We start from the raw sequence: 19,174 nt of genomic DNA, 5'->3' as shown, positions 1-19,174 counted from the left end.
TTATTTTATTATTTATTTATTTACTTATTTATTTATCCATATCTAAATGATAGAACAGAATCTAAAATAAGAATAAATCCTCCGAAGATAGACAAGATGGCCGTCGTTATTATATATGTTGGTTTCTCACCTTCCAGTTCTCCCTCCAAAATCACGGTTTTCAGTTTTTCAGGGAAATTATACAGTTTCGATGACAGTGTTGCACTTATAAAGAATAATATGCCGTGGATAAAGCTTAAAATCGCCATCTGAAATGGAAAAGAAAGAAAGCAGTTGAAGTTTCAGAATTATGCTAATTAGTCTTTAGGAGGTTTGAAAGGTTTGGCTAAAAGGAGTTGCCCAGGGTTAAAAAAAATGCATAAATATACCAAATGATAGATCTTAATGATCTGAACAAGATGATGTGGGTTTATTACAGGGTGTCTATTGGTCACGAAAGTTACGAATGTCATGAAAAAGTCACGAAATCAGAAAACGGTCATGAAAGTCACGAAATTTAGAATTTGGGTCACGGTTCTTTTTTAACTGTGCAAAAGTAAGTACAGATTAGAAAATGTTGTTCCATAAAACGTCAAAATTCACCACCAAAAATGTTTGTGGTCGGCTTTAGACGCTATCAAATCGCAAGCAAAGTACGTTTCTGTCGCATGAATGAAAATTCGGTCTAATTCGCACCGAAATTTGCTCTTGAAAATATTAGGAAATTTTACGATTTGGTAAAGAAAAGGTCACGAAAAACTCACGACGTTTCATTGCGGAATTTTAGTAGACACCTTGTATTATTAAACCTCGTGCGTAGTTTTCGAGAAAATAGACAAAATCCATATTTCTAAACCTAAAAATTGATACTGTACGAAAACCATGGGACTTATTCAGCTTAAATTCATCCTGAAATATGTCCTTATTTATCTCTTCATTATGACATTAACAAAAGACATTAAATAGTATGGTTAATAAGGCATAACCTAAACATATAAAATTAAACTTTTAAGTTTTAATGTCTGTTTAACCTAAATATTGTTCGAAGATTACACATTGAGGGTTGATCAGAAAGTAAGGTTACAAAGCCTACAGTGAAACGTGTATATATTATTTCATACAACCAATACAGCCAACATATAGTACATACGAGGAGTGATCAGAAAGTAAGGTTACAAAGCCTGCAGTGAAACGTGTATATATTATTTCATACAACCAATACAGCCAACATATAGTACATACGAGGAGTGATCAGAAAGTAAGGTTACAAAGCCTGCAGTGAAACGTGTATATATTATTTCATACAACCAATACAGCCAACAGATAGTACATACGAGGAGTGATCAGAAAGTAAGGTTACAAAGCCTGCAGTGAAACGTGTATATATTATTTCATACAACCAATACAGCCAACAGATAGTACATACGAGGAGTGATCAGAAAGTAAGGTTACAAAGCCTGCAGTGAAACGTGTATATATTATTTCATACAACCAATACAGCCAACATATAGTACATACGAGGAGTGATCAGAAAGTAAGGTTACAAAGCCTGCAGTGAAACGTGTATATATTATTTCATACAACCAATACAGCCAACAGATAGTACATACGAGGAGTGATCAGAAAGTAAGGTTACAAAACCTACAGTGAAAGGTGTATATATTATTTCATACAACCAATACAGCTAACACATAACACATACATTAGGTTATTCTTTTGGCATAGTCTCTCCATATCGGATGAGGCAGTTGTCGCATGGTAGGAAGAGTTTGAACATTCCCTCCTGGTAAAAACCCTGTCCTTGCGTGTTCATCCACGTTGTCACGAAGTGTTTCACCTCCTCGTCTGAAGCAAAGCGATGGCCTCCTAGGTGTGCTTCTTCAAGTGCGGAAACACGTGGAAATCGCTTGAAGCGAGGTCCTCGACATGAGCTGTGTTCAAATCTGTTGATGTCGTGCTGGGTCGGCCACTGAGCTCCTCGTCGCCGGTGACTTTTCTCTAGAAGCCGCAAACTTTCGACACCATTTTGCGATATACTGAATTTCATCCGCGGTTACATGCTTCGCCCACAGAAATCGAATAACTGAGCAGATTTCTTCGCAAGACAAGTTTTCCAAACGTTTGTGTTTATCTACAACTAGCACTGTGGGTGGCTGCAATTCTGCATTACCAACTCCATGTAATAAATTTACCACACTCTCCTCATTCCTGTATAACAAATGAAACTCCAGAAATATCGGCCTTAGTTTCTGATCCTCCCTCGTATATCAGTCGGTAGATGACATCTAACTTAGATTAACAAAGTAACATGCTTGACGGTAAAGTTTTATGCGTAGGTTTTGGAAAATCCAGAAGAGTGGACCTTTCATGGCGCTATAAAGTATATTGTTCATTGCTAATATTAATCGGCAGTTTTTGTTGTTATTTATTTATGTACTTTTATAGACAAAAAACGACTGGAAGCTTTGGAAATGTGGGTGTGGAGAAAAATTTAGAGAATTAGTTGGGTCGAGCAGAAAACTAATCTATCTGATTTATTTATTTATTTATTTATCGTGGTTTTTATTTATTTCGAAAACATAGAGCATATACTTTATTAAATCCAAATATACACAAAGTTTTAAAGAAAACTTAGTCCTTGAGTAGTATCACTCATTATGAAACATGTCCCTTATTTTTAACTGGCGCAATGATGATATGCGACGGTAAGCATTGTTGCGCATGCGTACGATAATTCATTGTGCACGTGTTTTTGGTTGAATGTGCGCTGGATTAGCGAGAGTCTAGTGTAGCTACAATTGATGGGCGATATCAAAACAGAGAAATCGTATGTGAAAAGAAAGAATTTAGCGGAAGACCGTGGAGCTGGAAGCTTCCCAGTTGCGGAAAATGACCAGCCAATAACGGCGGATGATGATGTGTAGGAAACTAACATTGTATTTACATATAAGGGTCGATCAACTGAAACCCTTCAGTAATCATAATTCATGAAATAAATTTTATTTCGAGTGGGAACTTGTACACTATCTAGAGGCGTCTATGGTTAGAGTGCAGTAAAAATATTGTTCAGAAGTCATCACAGTAACACAGTGAGACCAGTGTCTCAACGCTTACAAACTTACAAATGCCGTCCATGTAAAATTTGGACGGCTATCAAACCAGTCACGCACAGCGTCCTGAACCTCAACGTCAGACTGAAATCTCGGACCTTTCAAGCCTTCTTTACAGGCCCAAAGATGTGAAAGTCACAAGGTGAAAGGTCAGGGCTGTAAGGCGGGTGTCGCAACATTTCCCACTCGAATCGTTGAAACAAATCCTGCAACAGAATGACTCCAGCGGTCAATGAACCAGGCATTTTGTTTTTGATGGCTCTGTGTCAGGGTCTGACAATAGCGTGCGGCGTTGATGGGGCTGTTCTGGTTCCTTGAAATCGAGCAATGATGGTTCATGCCAATCAAAGAACACAGACACCATAACTTTCCCCGCAGACGGTTACGTCTTGAACTTTTTTGGGACGTGGAGATGAGGAGTGCTTCCACTGCGTACTGGAAGACTTTGAACTCGGTTCAAAATTATGGCACGAAGTTTGATCCTCAGCAACAATGCGCAGCAAGAAGTCGTTACCTTCCAAATGGTAAGGTGACAGATGTTCAATGGCGCAACACATACGCTCCAACTTTTGGTCTTCCGTCAACACCCTGTGGATCCACTGCGCTCACACTTTATGATACCCCAGATCTTTCACAATTTTCTGAGCAGTACCAAAACTCATGTTTAACCCGTTCGCTATGGATTGAATACTAATGCGTTTATCCGTAGCTATAGCCTCATTCATCTTTTGACGCGTGTCTTCTGTGGTAACAACCTGGGCTTGACCAGGACGGGGATAATCAGTGGTTTGTTCACTTCCCTTCCGAAATATTCTGGCCCAGTGCACCACTGTTGTTTTGGAGACGCATGCATTACCATACACGTCTATGCCGGAACGCTTCAGCTGGTTGACAACCTTCGGCACTCAGAAACTGAATGACGGCACGTTGGTCCTGTTTGGACCTATTGGGGATCTTGAACGCGAGGGACGGATCCAGGACGGACTTCTGGGGGGCGGTGGGTTGTAATACTGCTACTTAGAGCTACTTGTAAGAGTTCCAAACTCTGGGATAGGTTTTATTTATATATAAAATAAGAAAGTTTCCTCTTCTGGGGGGGAGGGCGATTGCCCCGATCCGCCCCTGGATCTTTTACTCGTTATACCTGAAAAACGGAAACACGTATCACCAACAGTCCTACACCCAACACACAGGGACATTAGCCATTACACTATTAAATAAAAAATATTCTCCTAGGCACTATACCAATAATACATGGAACGAACGGGTTTCAGTTGATCGCTCTTTATATATATTCTAGGTTTTTTTTTTTTTTTCTAACGGTAACATGTACAACTCCACGCAAATACTACTTATAAACATTTCATTCTAACAAATCTTAAATCAGTTTGTTTGGTGTGTAAAAAAATTCAGTGTTTTATTAACTCCGCAATTAATTGTGTTCTCTGTGCCTTGTCATAGTATTTATACTTACATATATACATATATACATGATAGTGAAGAGATTATCACGTCATTGTCCCTCTCTGTTATAGAACACAGGCCTTTTATACACCTATGGTACTACAGTGGATACATGAAATCTTCGGACATAACCGCAACCATGATAATACATTGCCATTACCTGTGTGTTTCGAATTTCTTCACTATTGAAACCCCAGCACTACGCAGGACACGCGTGATACGCTAAGGACTCCCAAATCCTTCTCCCACTGGTTCGACCGACCCTCAGTAAACACTATTCAGCTCAGTAGCAGATCTCCCGCCTAGGACAATCACTTTAAACCATATAATTTGAATAATGAGGTACGTCCATTGCGCGAAAGACAAAAGACAATCTGCTAGTGGTCTGGTGGAGGAACTTCGTTAGCAAGTGGTAATCTTTCGATATGTCCAATGAATCTTTTCATATACCGAGTATACGTACAAAATCTTATGACCGAAACAGTTTTAATCCTTAACTTTTCGCTACTTAGCACGCCTCTGTACTACAAATGACCGGATTAGCGAAAGTTTAATGTATTTAGCGTTATATTTTCAATAATAATAATAATAATAATAATAATAAAATAACACATGGTATGCTTTTGTGAGGACAACCTGCGGTACGATTTATGCGTGATTAGCCAGGAAAAAAGTTTTTAAAAAAGCATTGTACAATTTGCGTATTCGCAGTTTCACACACTGATAATATGGACATTTTGAGAAAGCTTTCGTACATAAAAAATAGTTACGAAAGATCTAAGGAATATTTAGAACAAAATTCACAAGAATCTATATTTAAAAAGTTATTGCCTTGTGAAACAAGCCAAACCTTGGAAGACACTAGTCACGACGACCTTCTGCGGAATTGAATTCCGAAACCCGTAGAACTTTACCATTTATCCTCAACAGGTTAATAAACAGCATGCATCAAAAAACACCTGTAGATCAAAATACTGTAAAAACATGATAACAATATCATAGCAATTATCCACCGGTTTCGTATTCATTTTCCCATAATTAAACAACTTACTGGAATGCCACCAATGGGGTCTCCCATGCACTGACTAATGACGTCACTAAAGGAAGCAATAAGACAGCTTCCAAATGAGACATACATTACATTTACTTCCAATATGGTTGTTGTCTGCTGGCTGAATTTGTAGAGCAGAACCAGACATGTGGCACTCGCAATCTGCAAATAAAATTAAAATGTTTTACATGTACTACGTTGAACTTATATTCCTTTGTGTGAAATTACAAAAATAATAAGAATCTGAAAAAAGGGACAAAGACAAGAGCTGCATCACGGTTCATAGTTTTGTTCATATTTTCCAGTTGGTTATGTATGAGTATCATTTTTACAAATATTTTATGATTGTTATACTATTGGGGTATTGAGATGATTCATGATATCAAACTAAGAGGAAAACTTCGTATGAACCTATGGGGAAAAGTTCATAGTTTCAGGACTAGGACTGTCCAAAATTGTTGAAAAGCTAAGTTTCAACACGTGCTATTTTGAATTAGAGAAACTATGAAGTGACGGCCCATGGCGTAAAGGAAGTCATACATACACAATACAAAAATGCAATCATCAATATGCAATGGATTTGCAAGGGATTATCTACAGGGTATAATTCCCAGACATGCTTGCAACTTAATTCTCAGAAATGCTTTGATTTTAATGTGGGTCTAAAGCAAAGTAAAGTAAACCTGACAAGAATGGACACCGAATACTCCGGCGGAAAGTCGGGCGCCCTAGGAACCGCTAGCTCTATGGTTGCTCGTCCCGGCGGGAGCTCATGTGTTTCGGATTCCACGTTAATCAGTAGGTCCACGTCTCATATAGCCTCGCTGCTGAACGGGACGTTAAACTCAAACACAACAATCTATGGTTGCTCGTGTTCGGAATAACGCGTGCTGCAATGTCACGGTGTATTTCACGTGTAAGGGTGGAACGAAACATCTCAATACGCGTTATTACGAACACGAGGGACCATACATACAGTTGCCGTTCCCTAATACGTTCGATTTTCCACCGAAGCATTCCGTCTTCACTGTTGTCAAGTCTTTCCATTTGTCTCGTTGAACCCACCTTGAAATCAAAGCATATCTGAGAATTCTGTTGAGAGCATGTCTGCGAATTGTATACTCTGTACGGAATCCCTTGCACATCCATTGCGCATTGATGAAATATATAATTTTAGATTATGTATATATGACTTCCTGTATGCTGATATAGAACGCTACTTCATTTCATGGTTTCTCAAATTCGAAATAGCACGTGTTGAAATTTAGCTTTTCCACGATTTTGGACATCCCTAGCTCTGGAACTATGAACTTTCCCCCACAGTGATATGAACTTTTGTTCTTATTTTGATGTAAGGAATCACCTCTTACTGTTCGTCGGTATAGTTCATTAACACCCTGTATATTGGTTGAGATGAGTACAATGGTTGTCATAGAATATTTGTTAAAGAGGATCGTTCAGGAATATTTTCTCGGAAATTGAGCAGTCTTTCTAAGTGCACCTCAACCTCTAGAGGTTGATCATACATGATTGCTCATAGATCTCAATCCTATGTTTAAAAGTCACTTAAATGACAGACATAAATTTAAGATTACAAAACTTTTCTGGATATCAATTAATCAGAAAGTTGATCGGGTTGTATCCGACTGATTTTCAGAGTGTACTTAACCCATGGAAAGCAGTACCACCAACATCGGTCGTGTTCTACCAATCCTCCAGCGTTATGGAGTACCACCCAAGACCACAATTTCCACTGCTACAAGTTACGTTAGAACACAAGCATAGGAATATCGCTCCATTCCATTGGGCTGACGTCAGGACTTTTAATGGGAATGTTATGAAAGGCATGTACCGTTTCCTGGTTCATATCGTGATAAAACCGAAGGGTATTTGTGGACGTTTTGTCCATGTGCATCTACAGCTGGTTCTTACTGGCTCCGTACGAACGAAAGTCTTTCCGATAGATTCGCATCATGATAAATTCTTGAAAGTAGGCAACATTCATTTTCACGTTTTTGTTCAGCTGTAATGTACCTCCAACTCCTCTTCCTAACTGTATGCGACGACAAACATTATTCTCTTCCTTGGTAGTGACGGTAGTACAACTCGATAGTCTGTTGCCAGAAGTGTCACGGCACGTAATTTGTCCGAATGTTGCCCTTACGCGTGAAATAAATATAGGCTTCATCCAATGTGACAATATTCTTTCACTTTGATCTCCGCTAAGTGTCTTTCACATAGTTTATAGCAGAGAATGTCTTACATACAGTAATGTGGCAGGAGAGGTGCACGCACCTCTTAAGAACGCACCTCGCAAGCAGCATGGCAATGAACGACGGGGTTGCCAACGAACTGCGTCAGATTTAATATCTAGACCATGTTACTCTGAGGCAGCGGATTTTCTCGGCCAGCCAGTTGATAATTTCCATGAAAGGCCTCAGATGACACTTTCGCTAGTAATTTCGAATGGCCTCTTTTATTGGCGAATGCTCCTGCATGGACCTGATTTGGTTATTTCGATGGTTAACACAGTTTTCTCTACACTGTTGTACTATTAAGTTGTACGAAAAATATGCATAGAAAAGAGCCATGATATACCCTTCTCAATAACGATACGCTTCCACTAGCATTAACGCCACACTCTGGCACCTGCAAGCTGAGATGCCACACTGATAACGACACCGGTTTCATGATTCTTGCACCTACATAGGTGACAACAGCGTTTCCGAATCGGTCAGATATAAACTTATCAACCTCCTTTAGATGTAAGACTATGTGATTTACGTAGACATTAATCATCGACCAAAGTTTTATTACTATCGTTCATAGACGCAAATTAATCAAATCATAATAGCATGTTACATCCAGGGATAAAAGTGAGGGAAGAACGCGGGCTGACGCCGTTCCCCCACTTTCAAAACAGTATATAAGGCCTCCCCCACTTCCTAGAAAGTTACAATGGTCAAAGACAGACACGGGGAACGGCGTGACGTCATGCGTCCCCCTACCTCTTCAGATCCACTTTTACCCCTGTTTACATCGTAAAACAGTAACAAGCACTAAGGAGAGGTATTTCTGCTTATGTTTGAAGCCACTTTAAAGAGTCGTATAAAATTTTATATCCTTATACTTACTAGTTCAATAATCCTTAGTGGTTTAACAAGTGGCAGCCGTGGGACACTTTCTTCGTAATACTGGTAGGCTTTGGTGGAGACACTAGTCATTATGATTCCATTTACTCTAAATGACTCTGCAAAGTAGACAATGAAAAGTAGAATATAAGATGATGATATGCCTAATACAAGGTGAAAGAGTAGTTACCATCAGTTACCCTGATATCAGGCCAACCACTTGTTTTTGTCACTCGGAGCGAACGCAAAATTCGTTGACCCCTCAATGCCCTTTCAGACACCTCACCAATCACACTCCCGGGACACATGCTCTGCTTCCTCCTCCCTATTTGAAGTCCTGCCTGAAGTTTTTAAGACCAATGGTTGTGTATGGACATCATATTTCATACATAAACGAAGCACCTTTACGTCCTTTGTGACACATAGTTTTGTTTTTACTGGTGTAATACGCCAAAATAACTACCTATACTTCCATGTTTGTGGTATAGTGACATTGACATATGTCAAGATTGTTAATGGCAACGGAGCCGAATACGTTTTGGATTCCTGTCAGTTCTTCTCCCGAAACCTAAAGAAACGTTTCTGTTCAATGTGCTTCGGAAAGAGAACTTAAATACATTTTGACGTCATCATTTGCGTATATCATTTAAAGAAACTTATATGCTGCAAACGGTGTTGAGCAACTGTGAAATGATAACTCCCGGGACAATTTACATTTTGTTAAAAACCTTCTTAACACTTAGACTGCCATGTTGCTCACACAATGGGCTACCGCTGTATTATACCATGGCGGCAGGCAGCCCACCATATGGGCACATGGAGATATTGCTCCTCGAGCAGAACTGCCCACGGTGTGTGCACTCAGATCACCAGTTTCTTATGGCAGCTTCATTTAGCCGGCCTGCTGTAGAGATCTGCACGGGCCGAATTTTTCGGCCCGAGTCCAATCCAGCTCGAACGTACCAAGGCCCGGCCCAGCCCGGGCCCGAAAAGTTTAGGAGATTTTCGGCCCGAGCCCGGCCCAGCCCGATAAGTTTTTTAAAATTCTTGGCCCAAGCCCGACCCGGGCCCGATAAATTTTAAAAGTGTTTGGCCCGACCCCGGCCCGATATTTTTTTTTTTAAATTAGCTCGAGCCCCAATTTTTCTCAGAATTTAGTACTAAATTTGACCTAACCTCAGAAACCTTTTCTAAACTCTGGTTTACAACCTGACGCTTGCCTCCCGAATGGTACCATTGCCTCGTAGAACTTTGCCTGTCATCGAGAGAACAAAAACTCCATTCCCTGTAACAAAAATCTAACTTAATTGATTTTTAGCACAAAGTGAAGATGGCAATATTGTTTAGCGACAGGCAAAACATTCCCACCCCTTCTTGTTATATTTTGAGTTCAGCGAAGGTCAAGGTCAGAGCTCAATTTACCGCATAATGCCTGCAATCCTCTATAGTGAAAGTGGAGCCGCTAAGCAACACAAACTGTAAATAGCTATTGCATTCTTTGTAACATTTTTCACGGACACACTTCTTCAACGTTTGGCTTTATTCCAATTATCGTTTAACGAAAGTCAATAATTATTAAAGAATTGCAATTGATCGGTCCCAGCCCAACCCGACCTGAAGAGAAATCAGTGTCAGCCAGCCCAAGCTCAGCCCGGCCCAAAGAAATAAGAGTGTCGGCCCGCCCAAGCCCGGCCCGGCCCGTGCAGGTCTCTAGCCTGCTGGTATAATAAACACCTGCAGTCTGGAGAAAAACTGGTTTTGAAAGAAAATACACACAATTTTTTGCTCAGAAGGATAATACACATTGATTACCATGATATTTACTATATTGCCCATGGGCTGGAAAGTCAAAAAGTTTTTTAAGTGGCGGCAGTCTGTGTTTTAACAAGAGTTTTAGGAATGATCTTTAAAAATGCATTAAAAGATTGCTATCTTGGCCAATTATTAGTTTTTGGATCAGGGGCCACAAAATTTTTGGATGGTCCCTAAATAGTTTTTTTTTTTTTTTTTTTTTTTTTAAATACTGAATAAGCACATCATACTGAGTTAATTGATAGTTTGGGTTTGGCTACACTGTATATAGTTTTCCAGTTATAAAACCTACAAGAAAATTTTTGACTGAAATACAGGGTATTTCAAAACAACACCGACAACGTTTGGGAGATGATTGCGGACACCAAGATAAAACAAAAAATATAGACCAACATGGGTGCACAAATGATTTCTTTCGGAGTTATAGGCTGCCGAAAACGTGAAAAGATAAAATTTAAAGATCCTTAGCTCCAAAACTATGAGACCTACCGTAGTCGGGTCAAGACTTAGGACGTGCCCTATCCAAAAACACATGTTTCTGAATCCTAAGGTACTCACGCAACAATTTTTATAGAATAAGTTTGGCTACAGGCATATAATTTGAAGTACTCAACAACTACCTCTAGAAAAATTGTTGCGGAAGTACCGCAGGATTCTGAAACTCAGATATTTGGATAAGGCTCATGCTCGTTCCTAAGGTTTGAAGCTATGGACATTTAAAGTTCATATTCTCATGTTTTCGGCAGCTTATAACTCCGAAAGGAAGCATTTGAGTACCGAGGTTGGTCTATACCAGTGTTTCTCAAAGTGTGGGTCGCGACACACTGGTGGGTCGAGGGTCGCGATAAGTTTTCCTTTTAATAATGAAACTTTTATTTTGATACAGAAACTTTTGTTGGAGTTTTATTCAGAAAACGAAAATTGGAGGCGTTTGTTAATGAATTGAAGAGTGCGTTGTTATTGAGAGCCTTCCCTTGTTGTGCAGTCAGTAGAGATGCTGGGTTAGGATGGAAAGAGAGTGGGTGAGTCAAACTCTGTCAGGGGTTAGTAGGGCATTGCGTCGGGAGTAGTGTCAACTCTGTGTGACCTCTCTATGCGCATGTGTACAATTTAACACTTTTTACACATGTGTACAATTTCATATAATAGATATATTTATTGAGAAAGAAATTTACATTATACTTGCTCGATCGCGACCGACTGATATTCTCGTACCGACAGAGGACAGGGCCACTGCATTCATAAATTTACATTACAATTTAGTTTTAAAATGAGATATTTACGACAGACATAAAGGAAACCAACTAAATTTTGATTTATTAAAATTTAAGCATCGAGCTCTACTTCACAACATCCCCAATAAATTACATGTTAGTCACTCATACGAACTATTATTGAACCAGCTTGAATTAGAGGTGTGATTTACAAAATTTAAATACACAACCATTACGTAGAATGTCAATGTGTATTTGAATAAAAGCAGGCGGGCCACAAAATTCTTTTTATTGTTTAATGTGGGTCGCGATAACAAGTTTGAGAACCATTGGTCTATACTTTTTGTCTTATCTTGCTGTCAGGAATCACCTCCCAAACGTTGTCGGTGTTTTTTAAACACCCTGTATATTGGATCTTTTGATCCAAAAAAGTTTTATTTTTCAATTCTCTCCAACGTGTTTGTAGGGTTTTAAGTTTGGGCTATAGTATTTTTAAGTAAGGCATGGTAACCAGACGTCCGGTTTTTAATGGATTTTTTTTTTCTTCAGAAAGTCGTCGGATGTTTCGAGAAAAGTGGAAACGAGAGGATTTTTTGTAAATGTCCCTCCCATTTTGGCTTGTAATTACGCAGTATACTAGTTATTTCTTGTATGGTCTTCAGCCGTTGTTTGAAGGAAAGACCAAACTTCCAACTTGTAATTCAGACTGTAAGAAAAAAATGAATTCAAAGGAAATCGATATCAAAGGACTTCTGGTTCATGTTAAAAATCAAAAGATATTGTAAAAAGTTAAAATTGGAATCGGTTTAAATAAACAGAAATTGTTACTTTGAAAAGTAGAGCCATCTTCCTCGCTGGCATGAGTAATCAGACAACAATATTTAGATGGACTGTCAAATTATGCCAATTTTTCAAGTTCCCTTTTTTAAATCTAAATTTGATCACGCTAAACTAAGGGAAAAGTAAATGTCATTTTAAAAAATCAGATACAAAATATATTTAAGGTAATTACAGGCTTCAGACTAAATAGTAAATCGAACTCTTCTCTTATCACCTACATGTACGCAATTTATTGAACAGTGCTTATCAACTTCGTCCAAACTTGTACTCCTTTTTTCCAAGATATTAAAAAAATAAAAAAAAAAACAAAAACAAAACCGGAAATTTATCTGTGTAACTTTCTGGTGAGTACAATTTACGAGGGTTATTCAACAATTATTTTCTCTAATATAGGAGTTGGACACACATATTGTGATTGTATTATGTTATACTTGAAAGCTTTACAAATACGTGTCCCAAAGTACAGGACAATGTCATTGATACTGGTTGTGTTATCTGTAGTTTGTGGGTAGCAAGGGCATCCAGGTTGTGAAAATACATAAAACTGAAGTAGATATCGTAGACAAATATTTTCAGATGAAAGGCTTAATATGGCCTACGGAGATACACGCTGATATGGAAGTGCCCTCTCCTACCAAGTGATTAACGAAAGGGAGAAAAAATGGTCACATGAATTCGTTGGGAAGGCAAAAGCTGTAAACATGCTATGAAACAATGCCTTACTGATATGCCATTTGTTTTACAAAGTGTAATAGCTCAATAACGTAGATTGATGAAGTGCGTTTCTGTAATGGGTGACTTTACGAAAAAAAAAAAAAAAAAAAATCCTTCTATATCAGAGACAATAATTGCCGAACTTCCCTCGTATTACTTTAAAAAAAAAATCTAAACCTACATCATAATTGATTTGAAAAAGTATTATTTCATAAAAGAAAACATATCGACAGCACAAACTATTTCACTATAAGATTTCTGTAGAATGTTGAAGAGGGGTAGATTAAGTAATATAAATATTGTAATTCGACATAAACAGATGAGTCACAGTTGTATACCTTAACCAGGGTGTTTATCGGTCATGAAAGTCAAGAAATTTAGCTTTTGGGTCACGATTTTTTTTTTTGTCTGTACAAATATAAGCGTAGACTTAAAGATTTTGTTCTATAAAATGTCAAAGTTCACCACCAAAAATGTCTATGATCGGCTTTAGACGCTACCAAATCGTAAGCAAAGCACGTTTCTATTACATTCATGAAAATTCGCACCCAAATTCGTTCTTGAGAATGTTACTAAACTTTATGGTTTGGGAAAGAAAGGGTCACGAAATTTCATTTTGGAATTTTAGTAGACACCCTGTTAACGTTATGTGTATTTTTGTCAATATACAATGTTCTCACAACTTTTATCTTTTTTATAGGTAAGTAACCAGTTCTATGTAGGAAGCCATTGGAAAGAGAAATTTTGGATTGATTAGTAAGATGATCTGAGCCGCATATTGACAACAATACAATGTAGCCCAGCTGAGGCAGTTAATTGAGCAGTGGAAAATAGGCTCGTACCACAAAACATAACGTTGGGCTAACCTGACAGAAGTCTATATTAAAATGGATCGTTGAGAGGTATGTAACTTCAAACGACAATTACGAATAATTGTGTTAGCACGTAGAAGGATATAATGTTTTTTGTTCTTCTGTTGTAATATTTGGGTTTGATTGAGTAGATTAATTTTTTGCTACGTAAGTGGAAAGGGTCCTGGTGACCATATTTTCTTATTAGAAAGTACAGATACCATTTTGAATTTGTTGGCTGATCAACTAAGCTTTTATATTATTTTATTTTATTCAGTAATCAGATTGAGTATAGCCCGCTCCCCCCAGTGATTTTTAACGAATCATAGTGATTCTAACGATTCATACTAGTTCATAATGAATCGGAATCGCATGTTAAGATGTAAATCTTGTGGTAAGGAAGCTTCAGTATAAGTAGTAATAGTAGCAGTAGTAGTAGCGGTAATAGTAGTAGTAGCAGCAGTAGTAGTAGTAGAAAACGGGTTAGAAGCCCCGCAGGGGTTGGTTGGGTTCTGTTCTCGATATAAGTAGTAGTAGTAGTAGTAGTAGTAGCAGTGACTCTTCCATTTCCGGTGACAAAGAACTGGGGGGAGCGGGCTATACACAAGCTCAGTAATCTTAATAATTAAAATAATACCAACACTGAAACATTTAAGATGTAATTGATTGATTGATTGTTTTTTTAATGGAGACGTCAGCAGTACATTGTCGTGTTGCTTAATGGAGATATTATGCAAAAAGATGTGGAGGTACATAACTGAAATAATTTTTAAAGAATTATTTCTGGTGAACCCCTCAACTTCACCTGTGCCAAGAGAGTGTCACATCGCCCGTGATAAACATTTTGCCGAAGCATAAGGAGATAATTAATGAAGTAATTATAAATTTTTAACAATTATTTCGAGAGATATCTTTAAAAAACCGGACGACCTTCTCTAAAAATGAATTCTGCTAATGAACTTACGATCGTGAAAATTTTTCTGTCGAGTATAACTATTGTAGTATGGATTTACCTCGAAAGTTTTGCTATGAGATCTAAATTATTATCATAAATAAAAAATGCGTAGCTTTCTAGGATATGAATAACCATAAAATATACTAATATTGGTGGTATCTTAAATCAAAATCAATTTAGTCTTTGAAATAATAAATATGTTTCTCAAGTAAGGTTAATATACCTGCTAAGATTCACTTCCAACAGGGATGATATCTTTCACTAAATGAAATGTGAAATTCTTCTTTCTCTTCTTTTTAACCACGAACACATTGTCCGATTACTTCTGTTGAAAATCAAATTCGAATTGTCCGCTATAGATCGCATAGATATAATACTTCCCATGTTATCTCAGTTCACAGTTACATATATGAACTCATGTAATGTGTACTCCTTTCATCAGGAAATACACGACTAGTACAAATGAATTATTGCTTATGGCATGAGTTCCATACCTGAGTACCTTCAGTACAGATTCACTTTAGGAGAGCTTAACCGCTATAATATAACCACAACGCCCATATATATGTTATACAAACTACAGTGCAAATAAAAGAAACCAACTTTGCTAAGCATGAATAGTATCTCACGGAGTTAGAGCAGAGCGGAACTGATGGGCACGCGTGATATTGTGGACGTGCATCTGAAAAGAGCAGGCGCGTCAGTCGATGGTGAGTATGCGTGTAAGTGAAGATGGTTACGTGTCATATAGCTTTATTGTATGGAATTATGACTTAAGACGTATTTTCTCATACAAATTCAGTCCATGAGCTCCCTCATGGCTGTATAGATATTGTACGCGCCTTTGGTGCAGGAAACCCGGTCTCGATTCCCGGCGGAAGCTCAGATGGTTCGAATCCCACTTTAAGCTGTAGATACACGTCGCTAAACGGGACACTAAACTCCAAATCAACCATCGAAAATTGCAATATAAAGTTCCTAGAAGCTCGTAACGTTTTGTGTAGCAGAAGCATATTGGATTCTTGAATTGAAAGCAGTTCGTTAATTAAAACCCAGCAGTAGTCGTCCATTATGTGAGGATCTCATATATCTTAATACTTTGCTTTTTTTTTTGGATGACATGATTTAAGTATTCGTTCATCGCTTACGGCTCCCAAGTTATTAGAGAAAATTCTAGGTTAAATGTACAAAGTGAATTTTCAGGCTAGCTATCCATAGTTCTAATGGAGTTTGTAATTAGTCCTAATTTTTTATGTAGAAGAAGCAGTAAGCATTACTTTGTATGAATTTACACTGAAGGAACATAGGGAAGACCTGTGCTATCTGAGTATAGTAAGAGAAAACCCAATTTTTCGGTTAACCAGCGCAACAGACGATTTATTTAACTCGGTGTCACATTAAATTATCCTATATAGTTCAAATGTCAAAGTGGTGAAAGAACTAAGAACCTATGTATAACGAATAGCCAGAAAAGCATTAAAAGTAAAAATGGTAGAAAATTAATCTTTCAAAATACATGCGGCTATTCGGATCTCGGGAGGGACTATTTGGATCGTTGCTGTACTGTTGTTATAATGTTAAAAAATCATTCCTAAGTTAATACTAATTTACTAAATCAACACTAAATATCATAAGAGGAAACGTTTTAGATAAAGGTTTAAAAATATATTTAACTTTTTCTTCAAGTTTTATTCTAACTCATATCTAAAGTTACAGCCTTATATTATTCTCCTGGAAATAAAGTATTAAAACAGGATTACGAAGCACATTTAGAATGCAGAAAGTCTTCTAACACATTTTTTTATTTTTTTTAAATCAGTTATTATAATAAGATTTAGATTCTAATGGGGCGTTTACACTTAGTCGATTTGCGTTCGATTCAGTTGAATTGACGTCACTTTCAACTTAATCGACCGTGTAAACGGGACTTCAACTTAATCGCTTGTTGATCGAAGGCGACTAATCGACTGGCAACTGAATTGAAAGACGTTCTATTTTCTGTGGTTGAAATAATTGAACACATCAATCGATCTAATTCGGCCTAGTTGCTTCGATTTAGTGGCAAATGCAGCGAGTCGATTTAGTCGTGCGACTAAATCGACCAAGTGTAAACGCCCCATAAGATAGCATTTGAAGTATTTTAGCTGAAACTGAAGCTAAGAACTAAGAACTAAAGCTAAGAACTACCATTCTATTGAAGTCATAAACGAAAAGTGTTTTAAAATATTCACTTCACAGCTCGTGCCACAGACAAGTTGTTTCCTTTCCGTGAACTATTTCACATATCTCGTGATACCACTATTTTACATACTTGATAGTGAATCGAATCACCTTTTTTGACAGATTCTTAAGAGTAGTATTTGAACTGTTTTAGTATACGTGCCACAATTTCCTCAGATTCAGTTTCATGGTAAAGCTCATAAAAAAAAAAAAAAAAAAAGTGGCAGTAATTGGTTTCTACAGGTCATCTAGAGATTTTTCTTTTTTTCTTTTCTTTGTTTTCGGGATAGGTTTTAAGATTCTTCCATTAATAAGCTTCATTTTATACGACATCGTAGGAATTTCCTGTAGAAATATACGGATTTTTTTCTTCTTCTTGGGTATGCTTTTATCACAATTCGTAGCAGTAGGAAGAATTTTTAAAAATCGGCGATGTTGAGCATAATGGTGTTGATTATGCAAATTACTAACAAAGTTTTCAGTTGCTGAAATCGAAGAGCTCAATTCCAAAAGAGCCTTAGGCTAGTTTTAGACGGACGCATTTACCCTAGCATTTCTCGTAGCAAAAATCGTATCATTGATATCCTACCGTGTAAAGTAGTAGCAAATGCTATAGCATTGCCCATGCCATGGCATATCTTATGACATTTCTTGTCTCTTGCCACACCTGCTATTTAGTAGCATTTTCCTCAGCATTTCTGGTCCGATTGCAGCGCCGTTGTGTGTTAAAAGGAAGCGAAATATTTTGTGCCAAATATCTATGCTTTTTATTTTGTGTGAGAAATTGAATTGTAGTAAAGAAAAATGAGTTGGATTAGGGATGCTATTATTATGGTGCTTTAAAACTATGAGGAGCATCCTTGTTTGTACAAAGTTAAAAGTCTTTTGTATCATAATAAGGATATGGAACAAAGAGCTCTGGAAGAAATAGCGACTGAAATCTCTGTTTTTAGTTTCGGAGCCTTAATTGCGCTCTTCTCCAGTGATTTGTTTGCTGCGTCACGACAAGATGCTTATTAAAATGCTACCGTGTAAAACCACCATATCCTATTGATGCCATAGAGTATTATACGAGATTTTTGGCAGCACATGTACTACGATAAATGCTTCTGTCTAAAACTAGCCTAAGTTAAAAAAGTAAAGCAGGATATTTTGTGTGCGTTACCATCATTCTATTTCCGTGAAAGAAAAGTAATCTATGTAATAGAAAATTGTAATTGCCTACATTTCGTAAGATAACGGTCAAATTATCATATATAGCAAGAGTTTTATAAGTGTTTGTAAGCATGAATCAGAAAATAACTTTAGAGAATACTGTTGACTAAGGACATTTTCGAAAACAACGCAGTTTTCTTTTGCCAACAATTAATTTAATTTATGTAGTTTCGGCATGAAACCCTGTTCAATATACGAAGATGCTGAAATGGAACTTAATAGAACCAATATATCAAAATTGACAAAAATTGACTTAGGCTCTTTTGGAATCCACCCCTTCAATTGAAGAAGAGAACGCGTTTGACGAAATAAGCTCCATTCTAGTCTGAATTTGTGGTGCAGGCAGGGTGGCTCAGCTGTAGAGTGCTTATCTCTGGTGCGTGGGTCCCTTGTTCAATCCCAGCCAAGTAAGTTTGTGGTCAACTACATCGTGTTCTTGGGCTTTCTCAGATACTTTTGTTAGTTTAGCATCCCTTTCAGCGAGATTATATGATCAGATACTTTTGTTTCCTTCCACGTTTTTATTCCACCAATTCTTCCATCCGCATTCACTTGCCTTAATTATCCGTCTCTCGTAGCCTAAACGTCATAATCGTGGGACGTTAAACTGAAAGATTT

At 37.6% G+C, this 19,174-nt stretch overlaps 1 protein-coding gene across 1 annotated transcript in view; it reads right to left on the bottom strand.

The window, feature by feature from the left end:
- The window catches only part of LOC145664940 (uncharacterized), a 56,928-nt gene continuing 37,754 nt past the window's right edge, over positions 1–19,174 (bottom strand). The window contains exons 4-6 of the mRNA XM_081732057.1: positions 8,739–8,854; positions 5,605–5,766; positions 1–248 (exon numbers count right to left, since the gene is read on the bottom strand). Of these exons, the coding sequence (XP_081588183.1) occupies positions 33–248; positions 5,605–5,766; positions 8,739–8,854 (494 nt within the window). The 3' untranslated portion in view covers positions 1–32. The remainder of the gene's footprint in view (positions 249–5,604; positions 5,767–8,738; positions 8,855–19,174) is intronic.

This window comes from Thermobia domestica, chromosome 11 (genome assembly GCF_964235325.1).
Source record: "Thermobia domestica chromosome 11, izTheDome1.hap1.1, whole genome shotgun sequence".
Classification (NCBI taxonomy): Eukaryota; Metazoa; Arthropoda; class Insecta; order Zygentoma; family Lepismatidae; genus Thermobia; species Thermobia domestica.
This window is presented reverse-complemented; position numbering and strand designations above follow the sequence as displayed.